The following is a 15478-nucleotide window of genomic DNA, read 5'->3' as shown; positions in this document are numbered from 1 at the left end:
GCCCTGAGTTCAAGCCCCAGGACTGGCAAAAAAAAAAAAAAAAGTCTCAGAGACTTAAGTCCTAATCCTTAGCGTCCAACCACAAAGCTTCTACATTAATGCCAAGGTTATTTGAGTCTTGGTTTCCACATTTATTAAGACAAAATATTTCCCCTGCTTCTGAGTCTCAGGTCCTTCAACTAATGTGATGTAGAGATGAAATGAGATCATTCATATGTTCTCTTTTAGCTTTATGATTTGGTGGCCAAGGAGTCTATATTACCATGAGCATATATAGAGTTACATAAGGACTATTTATGTACCAATAAGTAGAAAAAGTACAGGAAAACAAGCCACTTAAGGACCACATAAAATTGACCAGTATCTGTTTTCTCTATATAATTCTATGATTAAAACAGGATATTTCTAAAGAATCTTCTTTTTTAGAATAAGCAGCTAACGTAAATAAAAAAAGAACAACACATTTACTTGAAGAATGTTTACTAACAATCATGCAGCCTTATTAGATTTTCCCTTTATTTTCTCTTGGCATTCCCCTTCTCTACCCCCTTCATCTTTAGAGAACTTGCTTTAACTAAGTAAGAAGCTGAACTCTACCCAAACTTATCTGAAGCATGTATAAATATTAAAAAGGTACTATTTTTATATAACTACAAAAATATTGTAGTGAAGAGTCAAATTTTAGTTGAATAAAGGTAATAACTAATCTGGGCATGATGGCACATGCCTATAAGCTCAGCACTCAGAAAACTGAAGCAGGATCTTGAGTTTCAGGCTAGCTTGTGCTACATAGGAAGACCCTCTCCCACTCTTCCCCCTTCCAAAAAAAGGGCAACAACTATGATACATATTTTTAAAAAACTAGGTTGGAGATATGGCTCAAGTAGTAAAATGCTCATCTGACAAGTGCAAGTTCTAATCCCATTAACACCAAAAAAAGGAACTAAATCAAATCTAATTATTTTATGGGGTGTGTGTATATGCATGCACATACCAGTTCTGGGGCTTGAACTCAGAGCCTCTTGCTCCTGCTCCACTTTTTTGACCATGGCACTCTACCACTTGAGCCACACCTCTAGTTTCTATTTTATATTAATATTATGATCTATATTAATTTTTTCAAATAACCTGTTAAGGGTCAATATGCAAGCTTATTATTCATAATGTAGTCCAACTTTTCTGCCTTTCAAAACTAAAACAATTTTTATTTTACCTTATGTATAGCCTTGTAAGAAAGGCCTACCTTCCCCTGTCGTAGTTTTCTATGTAGCATAGGAAAAAAAAATCCAACTGGGAATCTTAGTTTCTGGGTTTTCCAACCACTATTGCTACCCTTCAAGCCTTCTATTTTATTCTACAGGATTCTCTTTACTCTTCATTCCTAAAATCAATTTACACAGTATCATATCATCCTTATCTTTTTTTTTTTTTTGGTCAGTCATGGGCCTTAACTCTGGGCCTGGGCACTGCCCCTCAGCTCTTCAGTTCCAGGTTAGCATTCCACCACTTGAGCCACAGTACCACTTCCGTTTTTTTTCTGCTTATGTGGTACTCAGGAATGGAACCCAGGGCCTCATGCATGCAAGGCAAACACTCTACCACTGAACCACCTTTCCAGCCCCAAGTATCATTGTTATTATTATTATTTTGCTTGTATTTCTTCAGCATGTTAGGTACCTCTCTTCCAGTTCTTTACCCAAGAATATCTAGCAACCTATCTCTTGAATAGCAATACAGTACATATACCTTTTCTCTTTACAATCAGCAATCCCTGAATTACTACTACAAATATCCACCGAATCCCTCGTGGCCTATTTAATTCTCTTTGCCTTTCAGCACCTATCATTCCCATGTTCAATACCCAACTATCCCCTAACCTGGCACATGCTATTCAATGACCTAAATTTCCAAAGCTTATCTCTTTAACACAGCTCTCTTCCCTTTCCAAAGGCTTTCCTCCAAACTTTTATTGTAAACGGCTACTGGGAGATGCTTCTGGGAGACTCAGGTTAAACATGGAAACAGATCAGTCTTAGACATAGCTTTCCCCAGCCCTATTGGACTAGTAAAAAGCAATTGCTCAAATCTTCCTCTTCAAGGTTCTCAGACCTTACCTCTTCAGGGCTTTTAGTCACGAAACACTATTCCTAGTCATTTCTCAATTTCTAGAGCCCACGGTCACTCTCTGAACTTGGTCCTCGGGGTCATTTCACGGCCCCTCTACCCACCCCCCAGCTTCTCAGCACATCTTGACTACACACTTAAAAAACAGTCTTCCGGGATATGTTCTCTGCTTTTCCTTAGGCTTATTCCCCACGCTTCCTGGGTTCTCCCTTAGAGATCTAACCTCCTAGTCACCCTCCCACCCCCACTCCCTGAATCTGGGAACTCTCTCTAGAACCTTCTCCAATTCTTCCTTAGATGTTCTCCATTTCTGATATCTAGTTCTCACAGTCCTCTTACTCTTGGTCCATCTTTCCCTTCAACTTTTCCCTCAGTCATTCCCCATTTTCCTCATCGCTCCACGGCAGATCCCCTCCCGCTCTCCCTTCTCCCTCCCCCCCCGCCCTTCCCCTCCCGACCTCAGCACTGTTCTGCTCTTTCTTCTACCTCTCCCATCCCTTCTCCTAGGGTTTCCTCCCCCCGTCCCTTAAATTATCTTCTCGGCCTCTCCAATCTTTCCCATATACCCTTCTCCCTTCAACGAGATCTGTCCTCCCATTTCTATTGCCTTGGCGCCTCCCCTAGTACCCAAACCTGCCTTTTACTTCATCTAAACATCTCCAGGCCGCCGCCAACATCTCCTCCAATTCTCAGCCTCCCTTTTCGTGCCTCTCCTTCTCCAATGGCCGAGGCCGGGCCTCTAGGGGGAAGGGGCACGAGTCACGTACCCCATTCGCATCTTGGCTCCACTCTGACCGCCCCCGCTGCCAGGTAGAGGAGGGCGAGAGGGCAGGTGGCCGAGGTGCATGCTCTTCTCTAGGGCCGACATGAAGGGGAAGACAAACCAGTCCACCACAGAACTGTCGGAGCTTCGTCCCAGGCTGAGTGCGGCCCAAGCGATCACAGCTCACTCCCCAAACGACGCCGGGTCGCCTGTGGACAGCACCCAGCTTACTGGCAACAACGCCTACCGCCCACCGGCGGCTCCGAACTCCACCCCCTCGACTCGGCGCTTCCACCGGAAGTGCGCAACAGCTCTCGCACAAAGGAAACTGGGTAACGAAGTCTCCGGACCCCCCTCTGAGGCCTAGTGGAGAACTCCGGGACCCTAGCCGGAAGAAGGAGCTCTCCATGAGGCAATGCACACTGGGCAATGGAGTCTTCGGTTGGAATACCCCGTTGCGCCTGCGCAACCGTAGATGCCTTGGGCCAACCCCGCGGAGGTAGGGTAGCAAGGCATCCTGGGTGTTGCAGTCTATTGGCAGGAGGCTTTTGGCGCCTTCCCTTTCCTTTTCCGGAGACTGTTAGCGGAAGAGCCGCGTCTTCCTGTGTCCCAGGCTGCTTAGCGCCTCCGGTTGCTGGGGAACACCGGCGCCTTGGGGAGCGATGGAGGGAGGGTACGGTTTAGGTGCTGGGACCCGAGTTGAGCTAGTGAAGAAGAGCCCCAGCTCGTCATGAAACAGCGAAAAGGTCCTGGGTCTGGGGGCAGCCATGGGCGCAAGAAGAGAGGTAAACAACCATCAGAAGTTGAGGAAAGTATAATAGAGCATGCCTGTTAGGGAGTAATTAGGGAGACAGACCCCCACCGAGTTTTAGGAAAGAAAAAGAAAAGGAGGGAAGCGAGTCTAACCAGCGAACCAGACCTTGAAAAGAATAGAAAGGAAATAGCGTCTGGGGTGGGAGGTTAAAAGAAAATAGGTGATAAATGCGAATGGGCGAAGGCTAAAGGGTACGGATAGGACACCAAGTACAGGAGTGTTTGGGGTAACAAAAGTAAATGTCTGAGTGTGCGTGCATGTGTGGTATTGGAAGTCCACAGGGGCTGGATGAAACGTAAGTTGGAGAGGGGAGTGTAAAGGTGACTAACATGCAACAATCACGTTTTATATAATACTAGATCCCTCGGGACTGTAACAAAACTGGATTTGGTAAATGTCAGTTGAGTGAAGGGAGCGGTTCTAATCATGAAACGTGGAAGACTATGAGCAGAAATTGGGGAGGGTGATGGTAAAAGAGTAGATTAAAAAGGGTGAAGTGATAGGGTGTGGAAGGATTTGAAGAAGGGATACAGGCATGAAGGTTTCCTATGGGACTTTAGATGGTGAGTGTGTAGGAAAAATAAGCTGGCCAAAGAAATGGAGAATGTTAGTTGCAGTAAGAATCACCAAATTGGAAATTAAATCAGTACAAAACTGCCCCCCAGGATGGTGACAGAGAAAACCAACGGGTGGCCCTGCATTTTTACATTATAGTCACTTTAGTGAGAATAGAGGTCTTGGGAGCAAGGATTGTATAATAGGCCACAGCTTCGCATATATAAACTGGGAATAAATCTTGTCTGAGTTGTCTCACTTACTAAAACAGTTTTCAAGCAGTGCCTTTCCTAATACCAGGAGGTTCTGAGAAGCAAGAGTGTCCACTGCTGGTGTTCACTTTGTCAAAATGTTGATAGGAGGAATGTCAAAGTAGAAATAATGTAACAGTACTATAGAAAAGATTGTCCTTGTTACAGCATGTGTATATGCAGGAATACTCATGTACACACATGCATATAATTTTTATATTGAAATTATCCATGAAGTTTATAATGGGTCTTTTCTCTATTATAGAGATCAAAGGTAGTATTTGTTTTTAAACATTCAAAGATAGTTTCCAGAAAAGATATTGATTGGAAAGAAGACAGCAAGGGTCATGACTAACTGCCTTATTACATTTTGATTTGTCATCTTGAAATTTAATAAGTATCAAAGTTAATGAATATTAGATTGACAGTAATAATTAACAGAAAACTTTTGAACTATAAGGTTACTGTGTGGTCTCATTTACTAGTTACTTCTCACATACTAGTATAGGTAGGTTAAGCTTGCTTTCTGTAGAGACTAAAATGTTTGTTTTTATTCAAAAGACAAATTATGTTTTTTATATTTAGTCTAGATTATTACTCTGTGTTCTTGGATTCTCCCATAGGTTTGAGTGACATTTCACCATCTACAAGCCTACCGCCTCTAGTGGAAGGCCAGCTGCGCTGCTTTCTGAGACTTACTATTAATAAAGTTATATGGAAGATTGCAAAGCCTCCCACTTGTGTACTTGTCCGAGTGAGATGGTGGGGAGAAACATCAGATGGAACCCTCTTTTGTCCCAGGGATGCATTGCAGACTGAACCAAAAGCTGTGAGAACAACAACACGTTATGCTATTCGCTGTGGTCCAAAACAGTTTACTTCTTATCTAACAGGTATGTTTTTGTTTTATCATTTTAGCTCTAGACAAATATGTAGACATAAAGCATATGTTTATGGTTGTCAGTAACAGATGTTACTATGTACCTAGGAAGGCAAAAAAGGGCTGAAGGGCATGGCTTAGGTGGGAGAAATCTGCCTAGCAAGCATAAGGCCCCAAGTTCAAATCCAAGTATCATCAAAAGAGAGAGAATCAAGTAGAAATCGAAATTCTATCAATTATAATTTCACAAATAAATTTAGTTATTATGGTAAGCTTATGTAAGAAGATTCATACTTTTTGTATTACGAACCCCAAACTTAAATCCTTACATGGTATTTTTATATAATTTATCAAATAAGAGATTTGATATTCATTTAAAAAAAGGTATCTTTTAATGTAAAACCCAACTGGCATACCTTTATTTGAGCACCCCATAGGGTAATTGGCATGTGAACATTTAGGTTGATGTTACCAACGACAGGATTTTGTGATCCCCTTTCTTCGTCTGTAAAATGAGATCAAATAGCTACTCTTTCACATTCGAGGTATTTTCATGAGGTTGCAACCTGCTTGAATAGGAAACATACAGATTTATACATATACCATCTAGAGGTTGAACTCTGTTTTTAGAATCAGATTGCTGTTTGATACTGGAAGGTTTCTAAGATCTTAGAGCTCTAGTTTCCTGGGAATAATTCTACCACAACAAAAGTGAAGGGTAAAGGTCAGAAGTTGTTAGACATTAAGCATTTTCTCCTGGAAACAATGAATGGTGAATAATGAAGTAGAGTAGTGTACACTTTATAATTGGGTAAAACTGAATCCCAATTCTAGCATTTTAAAGCTCAGTGAACTTAGATATGTTACATGACTCTCCAACCTTGTTTTATCTCCAACTGTACTTAATAATCCCTTACAGGTTTGTAAAGAGAGTTAATGGAAAATGGAAGAACCTGTCTAATAGTAAATAGGCAGCAAATGTTGATCTATTTCCCTTAACTCCCCATGTAAATGTCATTTTATAGTCTACAAAGCTCCTTTGCACCTGCTAATTCATTTGATTTTTTTTTTAAGAAAACCTGTCTGAGTAGGTAACAAAGAGGCAATGGTATGTTAAGTAATTTGCCTGAAGTCATGTAACAGTCATTCTACAACACTCTGTGAGAGGACACTCTACTATGTGATCTACATGTACCCTAATTCCTCACACAGCAGTGATGCGAGGTATCTGATGCCTATGTTACTCAAAAAGAGCTTATTACTATTGGAGCCAATACACAACCACAGATCTTCTCATTATATGTCCTGCATGGTAACATTGAAATGTTTTCTCAACTTTGGCAAGAAAAAAAATCTACAAGTTACATGTCTTAAAATGATCTTAGATCCCATTTCATAGATTATGCTTTCCAGGAGTAGGCAAAATAACAAACAAAAAAAGTAGGATGTTTAGAGCTATGCAGGAGCAGCCCTTTCTCTAATTCAAGCTAGAATAATAATAAATGAACTAAGATATGTTATTGTATTTCAAAACCAAAGCCTCAATTCTTGAAATGTATATTTAGCAGTACTCTTTTTTCTTTAGTGCAAGTTACTTGTCATTCTTCTCTAAAACTATTGTTCTTTTGATCTTGGTCTCATACTCCCTTTCTCTCCCCACCCCAAAATAGTGTGGTAAGTGCATGCCTAGTTTATTGGAAATGAATGTTTTAAGTTAAAAAAAAAAAGTGGGGGCTGGGAAGGTGGCTCAGTGGTAGAGTGCTTGACTTGCATACATGAGGCCCTGGGTTCAATTCCTCAGCACCACATAAGCAAAAAGAAAAAGTGGCACTGTGGCTCAAGCGGTAGAGCGCTAGCCTGGAGCTGAAGAGCTGAGGGACAGTGCCCAGGCCCAGAGTTCAGGCCCCACGACCGGACTCTCCCCCCCAAAAAAAAGCATTTCATTGTATACAACTCTGTCTACCTAAAAAAAAAAAAAGTGTGTGTGTGTGTGTGTATATATATATGTGTATATATATATATGACTATGTTATAATTGTTTCTGATTAGATATGGCTGTGTTGGTGCTGGATGTAATCACCAAATCTGATCATCTTCCAATTGGTAGAGTTCAAATCAGTGGCCTAGCTCAGCTTTCTCCAACCCATCAGATCAATGGATTGTTTACCATCATTTCACCAACATCTAAGAAACTTGGAGACCTTCAGGTAAAAATATTTCAATTCTTTACTATATGTGTAATAAAACTTGAATGGAAATAGCCTGAGTAGTTAGGATTGCAGGTATAAGCTGCCAGCAACCAGCCTGATACTGTATTTTCAGTTCATTCCATTCCATTAGTAAGATGTTTAATTGTTTTTAAATTTGTGTTTTAAACTTTTTATTTATGGAATTTCAATTTGATTTTTTTCAGGATTTCTGTCTATTGAATTCTTTCATATCCTGGCTTGTCTTCATTCAACTGTTTTTTTCTTTGTGTTTGTATAGCTGTTAGTTTGATTCTTTAATTCATTCACTCATATGCTTGCATACATTCTTTTTTATTTCATTGATAGCACTTTTCTTTTTGTCAGTCATGGGGCTCGAACTCTGGGCTGGGTGCTATCTGTCAGCTCTTCAGGTCAAGGCTAGCGTGCTACCACTTGAGCCACATCTGGCCTTTTCTGTTTATGTGGTGCTAAGGAATTGAACGGGCCTCATGCATGCCAGGCAAGCACTCTACCACTGAACCACCTTCCCAGCCCAAGTTTTTTTTTTTTTATCCATTGTGGGGCTTGAACTCTGGACCTGGGTGCTATCCCTGAGCTCTTCAGCTCAAGGCAAGTGCTCTACCACTTGAGCCACAGCACCACTTCCAGCTTTTCTGCTTATGTGGTGCTTAGGAATAGAACCCAGGGCCTCATGCAGGGCCTCATGCTTGCAAGGTAAGCACTCTACCCCTGAGCCACCTTCTCAACCCTGTTCAAGTTCTTTTTTTTTTTTTTTTGTCGGTCGTGGGGCTTGAACTCTGGGCCTGGGCGCTGTCCCTCAGCTCTTCAGCTCAAGGCGAGCGCTCTACCACTTGAGCTACAGCGCCACTTCCGGTTTTCTGGTGGTTTATTGGAGATAGGAGTCTCAGGGTCTCTCCTGCCCGGGCTGGCTTTGAACCGCGATCCTCAGATCTCAGCCTCCTGAGTAGCTAGGATTACAGGCGTGAGCCACCAGCGCCCGGCTTGTTCAAGTTCTTTATAGTAGAATTAATGACTTTTGTAGGGGACATGTTACCTTGTTGTTGTCATATTTTCATATTAGGGTTTATACATCTATAATCAGGTCATAGATTAGAAGGTTTTGTTTTTCGTTGTTGTTGTTTTTGCCAGTCTGGGGCTTGAACTCAGGGCCTAGGCACTGTCCCTGAGCTTCTTTTGCTCAAGGCTCATGCTCTACCACTTGAGCCACAGTGCCACTTGCAGTTTTTTCTGTGTATGTGGTACTGAGGAATCAAACCCAGGGCTTATGCATGCTAGATAAGCACTCTACTACTAAGCCACATTCCCAGTCCATTGATTAGAAGTTTTAATCACTTGTAGTCTTTTGATTGAAATAGTCTCAATGTTCAGGCAAGATAGTGTAGCAGCCAGGTTGTAGTGTTACTTCTCCCTCTAAGCTAGGGAATACAGATCAATAGCCAAGCATTCACCCAAATGCTCAGATCACTGGGCCTAATCCCCAACACTACTCAAATTAAGTAGTGTTAAGGTAAACTAGCTGGAGTGTTTTGTAGAAAGGTCACTTGTCTGCTTCTGAGATGCTTTCAACTGTAGAAATGTTCCTTCTTTGTGTACTGAGAGATGCTGTTGGCTGTAGAGAGCTTTCTCCCTGTAGTCTGGTCAGGTGCCCACTTGATCCATGTGCCCCCACCCACTCAATTTGTGCCCCTAGGGGCAACAAATGTCTAGGCCTTCACATAACTGCCAGGTGCATCAGAGAATGAGGGAAGCAAACACAGCACTGAGCTCTGTTCTTGCTAGAGATAAACAGAGGGACCTAATCACTCTGGCTTATTGGTCTTAATACATCTAGCCCCCTTCCAGCAATTCACTTCCTGTGTGATGAAGAGACTATGAAGTTTTGTTATTCTGGACTCTGGGCTCTCAGCCCTGTCAGCAAACACATACTAGGACACTGTTCCCAGTGTCTCACTGTGGTTTGTAGGGGTTAGAGGTAAGACGGGCATGACTACAAAATATCTGTATAAGGGTATTATTTAAGGTGATGGATCTTGTGTGTGTGTGTGTTTGTGTGTGTGTGTGTGTGTGTGTGTGTAAAATATCTGTATAAGGGTGTTATTTAAGGTGATGGATCTTTGTGTGTGTGTGTGTGTGTGTGTGTGTGTGTGTGTGTATTCCAGTACCAGATCTTTGTAATTTCAGTCTGGCATTTTACTGGTTAATTGAGATGGAATCTCACAGACTTTTCTACCTGGACTGGCTTTGAACTGAGATCCTCCAGTCTGAACTTCCTGAAGAGCTAGGATTACAGGCATGAGCCATTGCTTAGTTGTTCTATATCTTTATTGTTTGGTGGTTACATGTGTCTATTCAAATGTAAAAACTCATAGATTGATTTTATTGTAACAAAAATTTTTTTTGAAAAATAGCCATAGATGTAATGGTAAACAGAAGTTATCACTGTCTCACATTGGGATGTACTTCATGACTGGAGTACATAGCCTGACTAACATTGTAAGTCTACTGCAGCTAATTTTTGCTACATGAGAATGGGGACCCAGCATTGTTAGAACTGTTTGTTTGCTTGTTTTTTAAAGAGAAGCCAAAGATCCAGATTTTTATAAGATATGTGACTTTTAAAAACATGTATATAGTTGTTGTTGTTGATGTTGTTGTTGTTGTTGTTGTTGGTCATGGGGCCTGAACTCTGATCCTGGGTGCTGTCCCTGCACTCTTCAGCTTAAGGCAAACTGAATGGTTTATTGGAGATCAGAGTCTCACAGACTTTTCTGCCTGGGCTGGCTTTGAAACATGATCCTCAGATCTCAGCCTCCTGAGTAGCTAGGATTACAGGCATGAGCCACCACACCCAGCTTTTTAAATATTTTTAAAATATTTTCTTACATGCTGTGTGGACCAGCATGCAGTAAATAGTTGACTATTAATTTACTGTCTCTGATACTAATAGATGTTACAGATATAGTGGGTAATCATAGGCAATTTAATATTAAAAAGAGCCTTGAGTCACTGCTAAGAAGGCAGATGAGCATCCTTAAGGGTTGCTCTGTTATGGATGGGAAAGCATATGGTATATGGGGATGGTGTGGGTTTCAGAAAATGTTGCTGTATTTAGATGATGGAGGGTTCATCTGAAAATAGCACTGAGAAAGAGAAAGACAGCTTCTCTTTTACTGGGAAATGAAAATTGTTGCCACTGGAGAAGACTTGGGGAAAATGAGGCCATTTTATGGATCAGTACAGTGGTCAGATACTTTGTATAACATAGAAAGTCTGGTTGAGGGGTACAGTTCAGTAGTAGACCACATGCTCAGAATGAATGAGTACCTAGGAGAGAATCAACACAGAGTAACTGTGGACTAGGGAAGCATGGCTAAAGTTGACAAGAGTGAAGTTCTAGGAGATGATTGCAGGAATAATTGGGTACAGTGTGAGAAGCAGAAGGCTTAGGCATAGATGTCCAATGGATAAGAATTCCCTCTGACTAGAGTTTGCCTCAGCTCTGTCAGCTGGCTATGCATAGTTAAGATTCTTAGCCTAGTTGTTAGTATTCTTTTCTTGGAAACCATCCTGACACTATTCCTCCCTTGTTCCCCCAAGTTTGGGCCTCTCTTTACTGTACCCACAGCACCTAGTACACTTACATTAAAATTATTTTTTTAAGTTCACCTACTACATGATGCAATCCTTTCTGGTCAGGATCCATGTTTTAGTCACCTTTTTGCTCAGGCTGGTAACAGAGCTAGTAGTAGCTGTGTAACTAGGTAGAGGAGTTAGGCCAGCTCCCAAGTTTCACTGAAAGATAAATGAAAAAAGGGGCAGAATTATTGTGACTCTTTCTTCACTAGCTAATGGTAGAACAGGCTTATATGAGTTGTTTTCTTACTGGTTGAGATCTGCTTAAGACAAAAGCAAAAGTTAGTGGCCAGTCATCAGATCACTATTAAGGCCAGGAACACAGCCTTTATTATTCCTAGGACCTCCTCTATTTCTAGAACATGATAACAAATGATAAATGTTAAGGGACACTTACACATTTGGGTAGCAAGGATTTTAGGTGATATTATTACAGTGATCACCTCATTGCACATGGCATTCTTTTTTTTTTGGGGGGGGGGAGTCCGGTCATGAGGCCTGAACTCTGGGCCTGGGTGCTGTCCCTCAGCTCTTCAGCTCAAGGCTAGCGCTCTACCACATGAGCCACAGCGCCACTTCCAGCTTTTTTCTGCGTATGTGGTGCTGAGGAATTGAACCCAGGGCCTCATGCATGCAAGGCAAGCGCTCTACCACTGAGCCACCTTCCCAGCCCGAGTTCATAATCTAATCAGCATGATAAATAAGTTTAAAAGTCCAAATAGCTGAGTGCCAGGGCTCACACCTGTAATCCCAGCTACTCAGGTGGCTGATATCTAAGGATTGAAGTCTAAAGCCAGTCTAGGCAAGAGAGTTTGAGAGATCCTTATCTCAAGTTAATATTTTTTTGAAAAGGCAGGGGAGAGGAGGGCTGTGGCTCAAAGTGATAGAGTGCTAACTTTGAGCCAAAAAGTACCCCAGCCCCAAATTCACCCCAGGACTGGCGTGCACGCACGCGCGCGCACACACACACGCACACACACACACACACACACACACAGAGTACAAATGCTTTTCTCATCCTCTGGGGAAAAAAAAAAAAAACCTTCAACTTATGGTAATATACTTTCCTGATAGGGTTATTTCATCACCAAAGCTTTTCCATATGAGTACCTTAGCACAGTTTGTAGCTTGTAGTAAAGTATCTAGTAAATACTGGGTGTGCGGATCTATTGACGGGCAGATATGTAGAATCATGAAGAAGGCAATGAACGTGACATCTGTACCTGGACATAAAGAATTAATGCTGGAGTAAATTGATATACAGAGGCATAAAGCACTGAAATATAAGGTACCTTATAGATACCCCCTAAGCTATTGGCTTATCTAGAACAGAGGAATTAAGGAATATTTAGAACATAGTGAGAAATGAAGCTTTTGAAGTAAGCAGGAAGTTGGAAGTAATCTTGTAAAGAATGTGGGACAATAATTTGTATCAAGCTAAGAAATCCTAAAGAAAATTACATGTCTCTTTCAGGTCTCACTTGCTCTGGAACCTCTGTCAGAAACTTATGACAGCTACAGCCCTCTACCTATTACTGACATGGTAGAAAATGTGCTTTTATCTGAGCAAGGATTCAGAGGAAATACCAAAAACATAAGAATTGCTGGGAAAGAATTAGTAGCCAACAGTAGTAGATCAACTACACCAAGGTAATTAATTACCAATACCTAATACCAGTCTGTTAGCTAACTCCCATTGTACTCTTGATTTGTCTTTCATTTGTACTTGACTGCAAAACTAAAAAAAAAAAAATCCCTTATTTAACAGATAACTGCTAAGCACCACTAATGGTACTAGTTGGAAATTTGCAAGACTCAGTCCTTCAGTGAATCACATGTTCAGCATGCCCAGCACCAAAAATAACAGCCAAAAAAAAAAAAAAAAAAAAACCAACCAAAAAAAAACTCTCTACGTGATTCCTATTTTGAAGGACTATTCGCAGTCTATAGAAAAATCACCAGAAATAAATATGACTAAATTGTTTACCAATGCTATGATAGATGAAATGAGAATGAGATGAGAATGCTATGAGAAAGAGAGAAAGGGCATTACTGTATGAAACTGAAGGGATAAGAGCAACAGATTTTTGTTTTGTGTGAAACATTTGCTTTGTATCAGCTCTGTGGTGACCTCCTCCCTTGTGGGTGTGTTGAGGAGGTGGGGGAGTGCTGAGCTCTTTATTTCACTGTTTCATATTAACTCCAAACCCACAACTATAGGTAAAGCATCTATTATTTCTTTAGTTTAGAAGAGGAAAAACAAATTTATAAAGTAGCGTTATAAGCAAATTCCCTCTTTTAAAGTCCAAGCTATATCACTATCACTGATTTTTTTTTTCTAAGCTCTGGCAAAGTGGAATGTTACCATGAAGGATTATTTATAGCTGACATTCTCCTTTTTCAAAAAAAAAAAAACAGGGGGAAGGACCACTTGTACTTTCCAGAGAACTCTAATACAGGAAAGGATTCTTTCTTTGGACTACAGCACCATCTAAATTCAGGGCAGAGTTTAGAGTCTGTAACTCTGAAAGGCAAAGCTCCACGGAAACGTATGTCCCTTCTCAACAGTTCTGAATTCCAGCCTCAAATTAGGACAGTTGCCAAGAGTTACAGTGACTCATGTGTTCTTCCTTCAAACAACCCTCCTACCAAGGACCTTCTTTCAGGTACAAATAGACTTGTGAACTGAGAATAAGCTATATTTATTGGGATTGTTCTACTTGTTAGCCAGCCTCCAAAGGAAACCAAGGCTTATCTTCAAATTAAAAAGCCAAATAAGAAAGATTTACTCAAGTCCAGGCATCCCTAGGAAACTACTAAGTCCTTTCTTTTTTTCTTTTTTTGTCGGTTGTGGGGCTTGAACTTGGCCTGGATGCTGTCCCTCAGCTCTTCAGCTCAAGGCTAGCACTCTACCATTTGAGCCACAGTGTTACTTCCTGGTTTTCTGGTGGTTTATTGGAGATAAGAGTCTCACAGACTTTCCTGCCCAGGCTGGCTTTGAACTGTGATCCTCATATTGCAACCTCCTGAGTAGCTAGGATTACAGGTGTGAGCCACCAGCGCCCGGATTACTAAGTCCTTTCTTTAAATAAAAAAAAATTAATAGCTAGATGCTGGTGGCTTATACTTGTAATCCTAGCTATTCAGAAGGCTAAGATCTAAGGAATATGGTTTAAAGCCAGCCGAGGCAGGAAAGTCTAAGAGACTCTCATCTCCAATAAACTACAAAAAAAAACCAAAAAACCAGAAGTGAGCTATGGCTCAAGTGGTAGAGCACTAGCCCTAAGCAAAAGAAGCTTAGGGATAGCACCCAGGTCCTGAGTTCACTGAGTTCAAGCCAAGAACCAGCATTATTTAAACCACCAGTTATATCTAAGCCACCAGTTGTATTTTTAATTGACATATAGTAATTGATTTATTTATGGGATATATGTGACATTTCATTACAAGTGTATAATGAGTAATGATCAGATCAAGGTAATTAGCATTTATAGACATTTCTCATTTCTTTGTGCTGGAAATGTTCAAAATTGGCATTATAACCATTCTGAAATGTTTAACTAATTGTTGTCAATCATAGGTAACTTTTCCTCCTATTCAGTTGTAACCCCCTGTATCTTCTAACCATATGTTCCGCTGCATCCCCCTTCCCATACCCTTCCCAAGCTTTGAGATCCACATAATATAAATGAAAAGAAATACTATGCCTTTACATAGTTTCTACACTTCCATCCATAACTTCTAAATTAGGTTCTTATAATTGTAGGTTTGAGGAAGGGGCCTATTAAACCTAAAAATGAGATTAAAGCTTTTTTTTTTTTTTTTGGTCGATGTGGGGCCTGAACTTTGGGCCTGGGCACTGCCCCTTAGCTCTTCAGCTCAAGGCTACTGCTCTTCCACTTGAGCCATAGTACCACTTGTGGTGCTAAGGAATCGAACCCAGAGCCTCATGCATGCAAGGCAAACAATCCAGCACTGAGCTACCTTCCCAGCCCCATAAAGCTTTTATTATAGAGAAAAATTAGTCTTTTTTGTTTCCAAATAATTCAAAGCATATAAGGTTTTTATCTTACCAGAATTATTTACTCATGCATTGTATAGGGGGTTGTGCCAAATTTATTTCACATTCTGAAAACATCTAGTCTATAGAACGTGACCAAACTTCTGATTTTAAGCCTAAGGATTAAATTCTGTTGTATCCAAATAGTAGTAGAAAGAAGACAAAAG

General features: G+C 40.9%; 2 protein-coding genes across 2 annotated transcripts in view; one reads left to right on the top strand and one right to left on the bottom strand.

Moving 5' to 3' along the window:
• Positions 1-3255, bottom strand: part of Ppme1 (protein phosphatase methylesterase 1) — a 45500-nt gene extending 42245 nt beyond the window's left edge. Inside the window, exon 1 of the mRNA XM_013014171.1 lies at positions 2892-3255. Within this exon, the coding sequence (XP_012869625.1) occupies positions 2892-2992 (101 nt within the window). The 5' untranslated portion in view covers positions 2993-3255. The remainder of the gene's footprint in view (positions 1-2891) is intronic.
• Positions 3256-3527: 272 nt separating this feature from the next.
• The window catches only part of C2cd3 (C2 calcium-dependent domain containing 3), a 109983-nt gene continuing 98032 nt past the window's right edge, over positions 3528-15478 (top strand). Inside the window, exons 1-5 of the mRNA XM_013013964.1 lie at positions 3528-3672; positions 5131-5400; positions 7437-7594; positions 12726-12901; positions 13670-13917. Of these exons, the coding sequence (XP_012869418.1) occupies positions 3618-3672; positions 5131-5400; positions 7437-7594; positions 12726-12901; positions 13670-13917 (907 nt within the window). The 5' untranslated portion in view covers positions 3528-3617. The remainder of the gene's footprint in view (positions 3673-5130; positions 5401-7436; positions 7595-12725; positions 12902-13669; positions 13918-15478) is intronic.

This window comes from Dipodomys ordii, unplaced genomic scaffold (genome assembly GCF_000151885.1).
Source record: "Dipodomys ordii isolate 6190 unplaced genomic scaffold, Dord_2.0 Scaffold22, whole genome shotgun sequence".
Lineage (NCBI taxonomy): Eukaryota > Metazoa > Chordata > Mammalia > Rodentia > Heteromyidae > Dipodomys > Dipodomys ordii.
The sequence above is the reverse complement of the archived record's forward strand: the minus strand, read 5'-3'. Positions and strand labels throughout refer to the sequence as shown.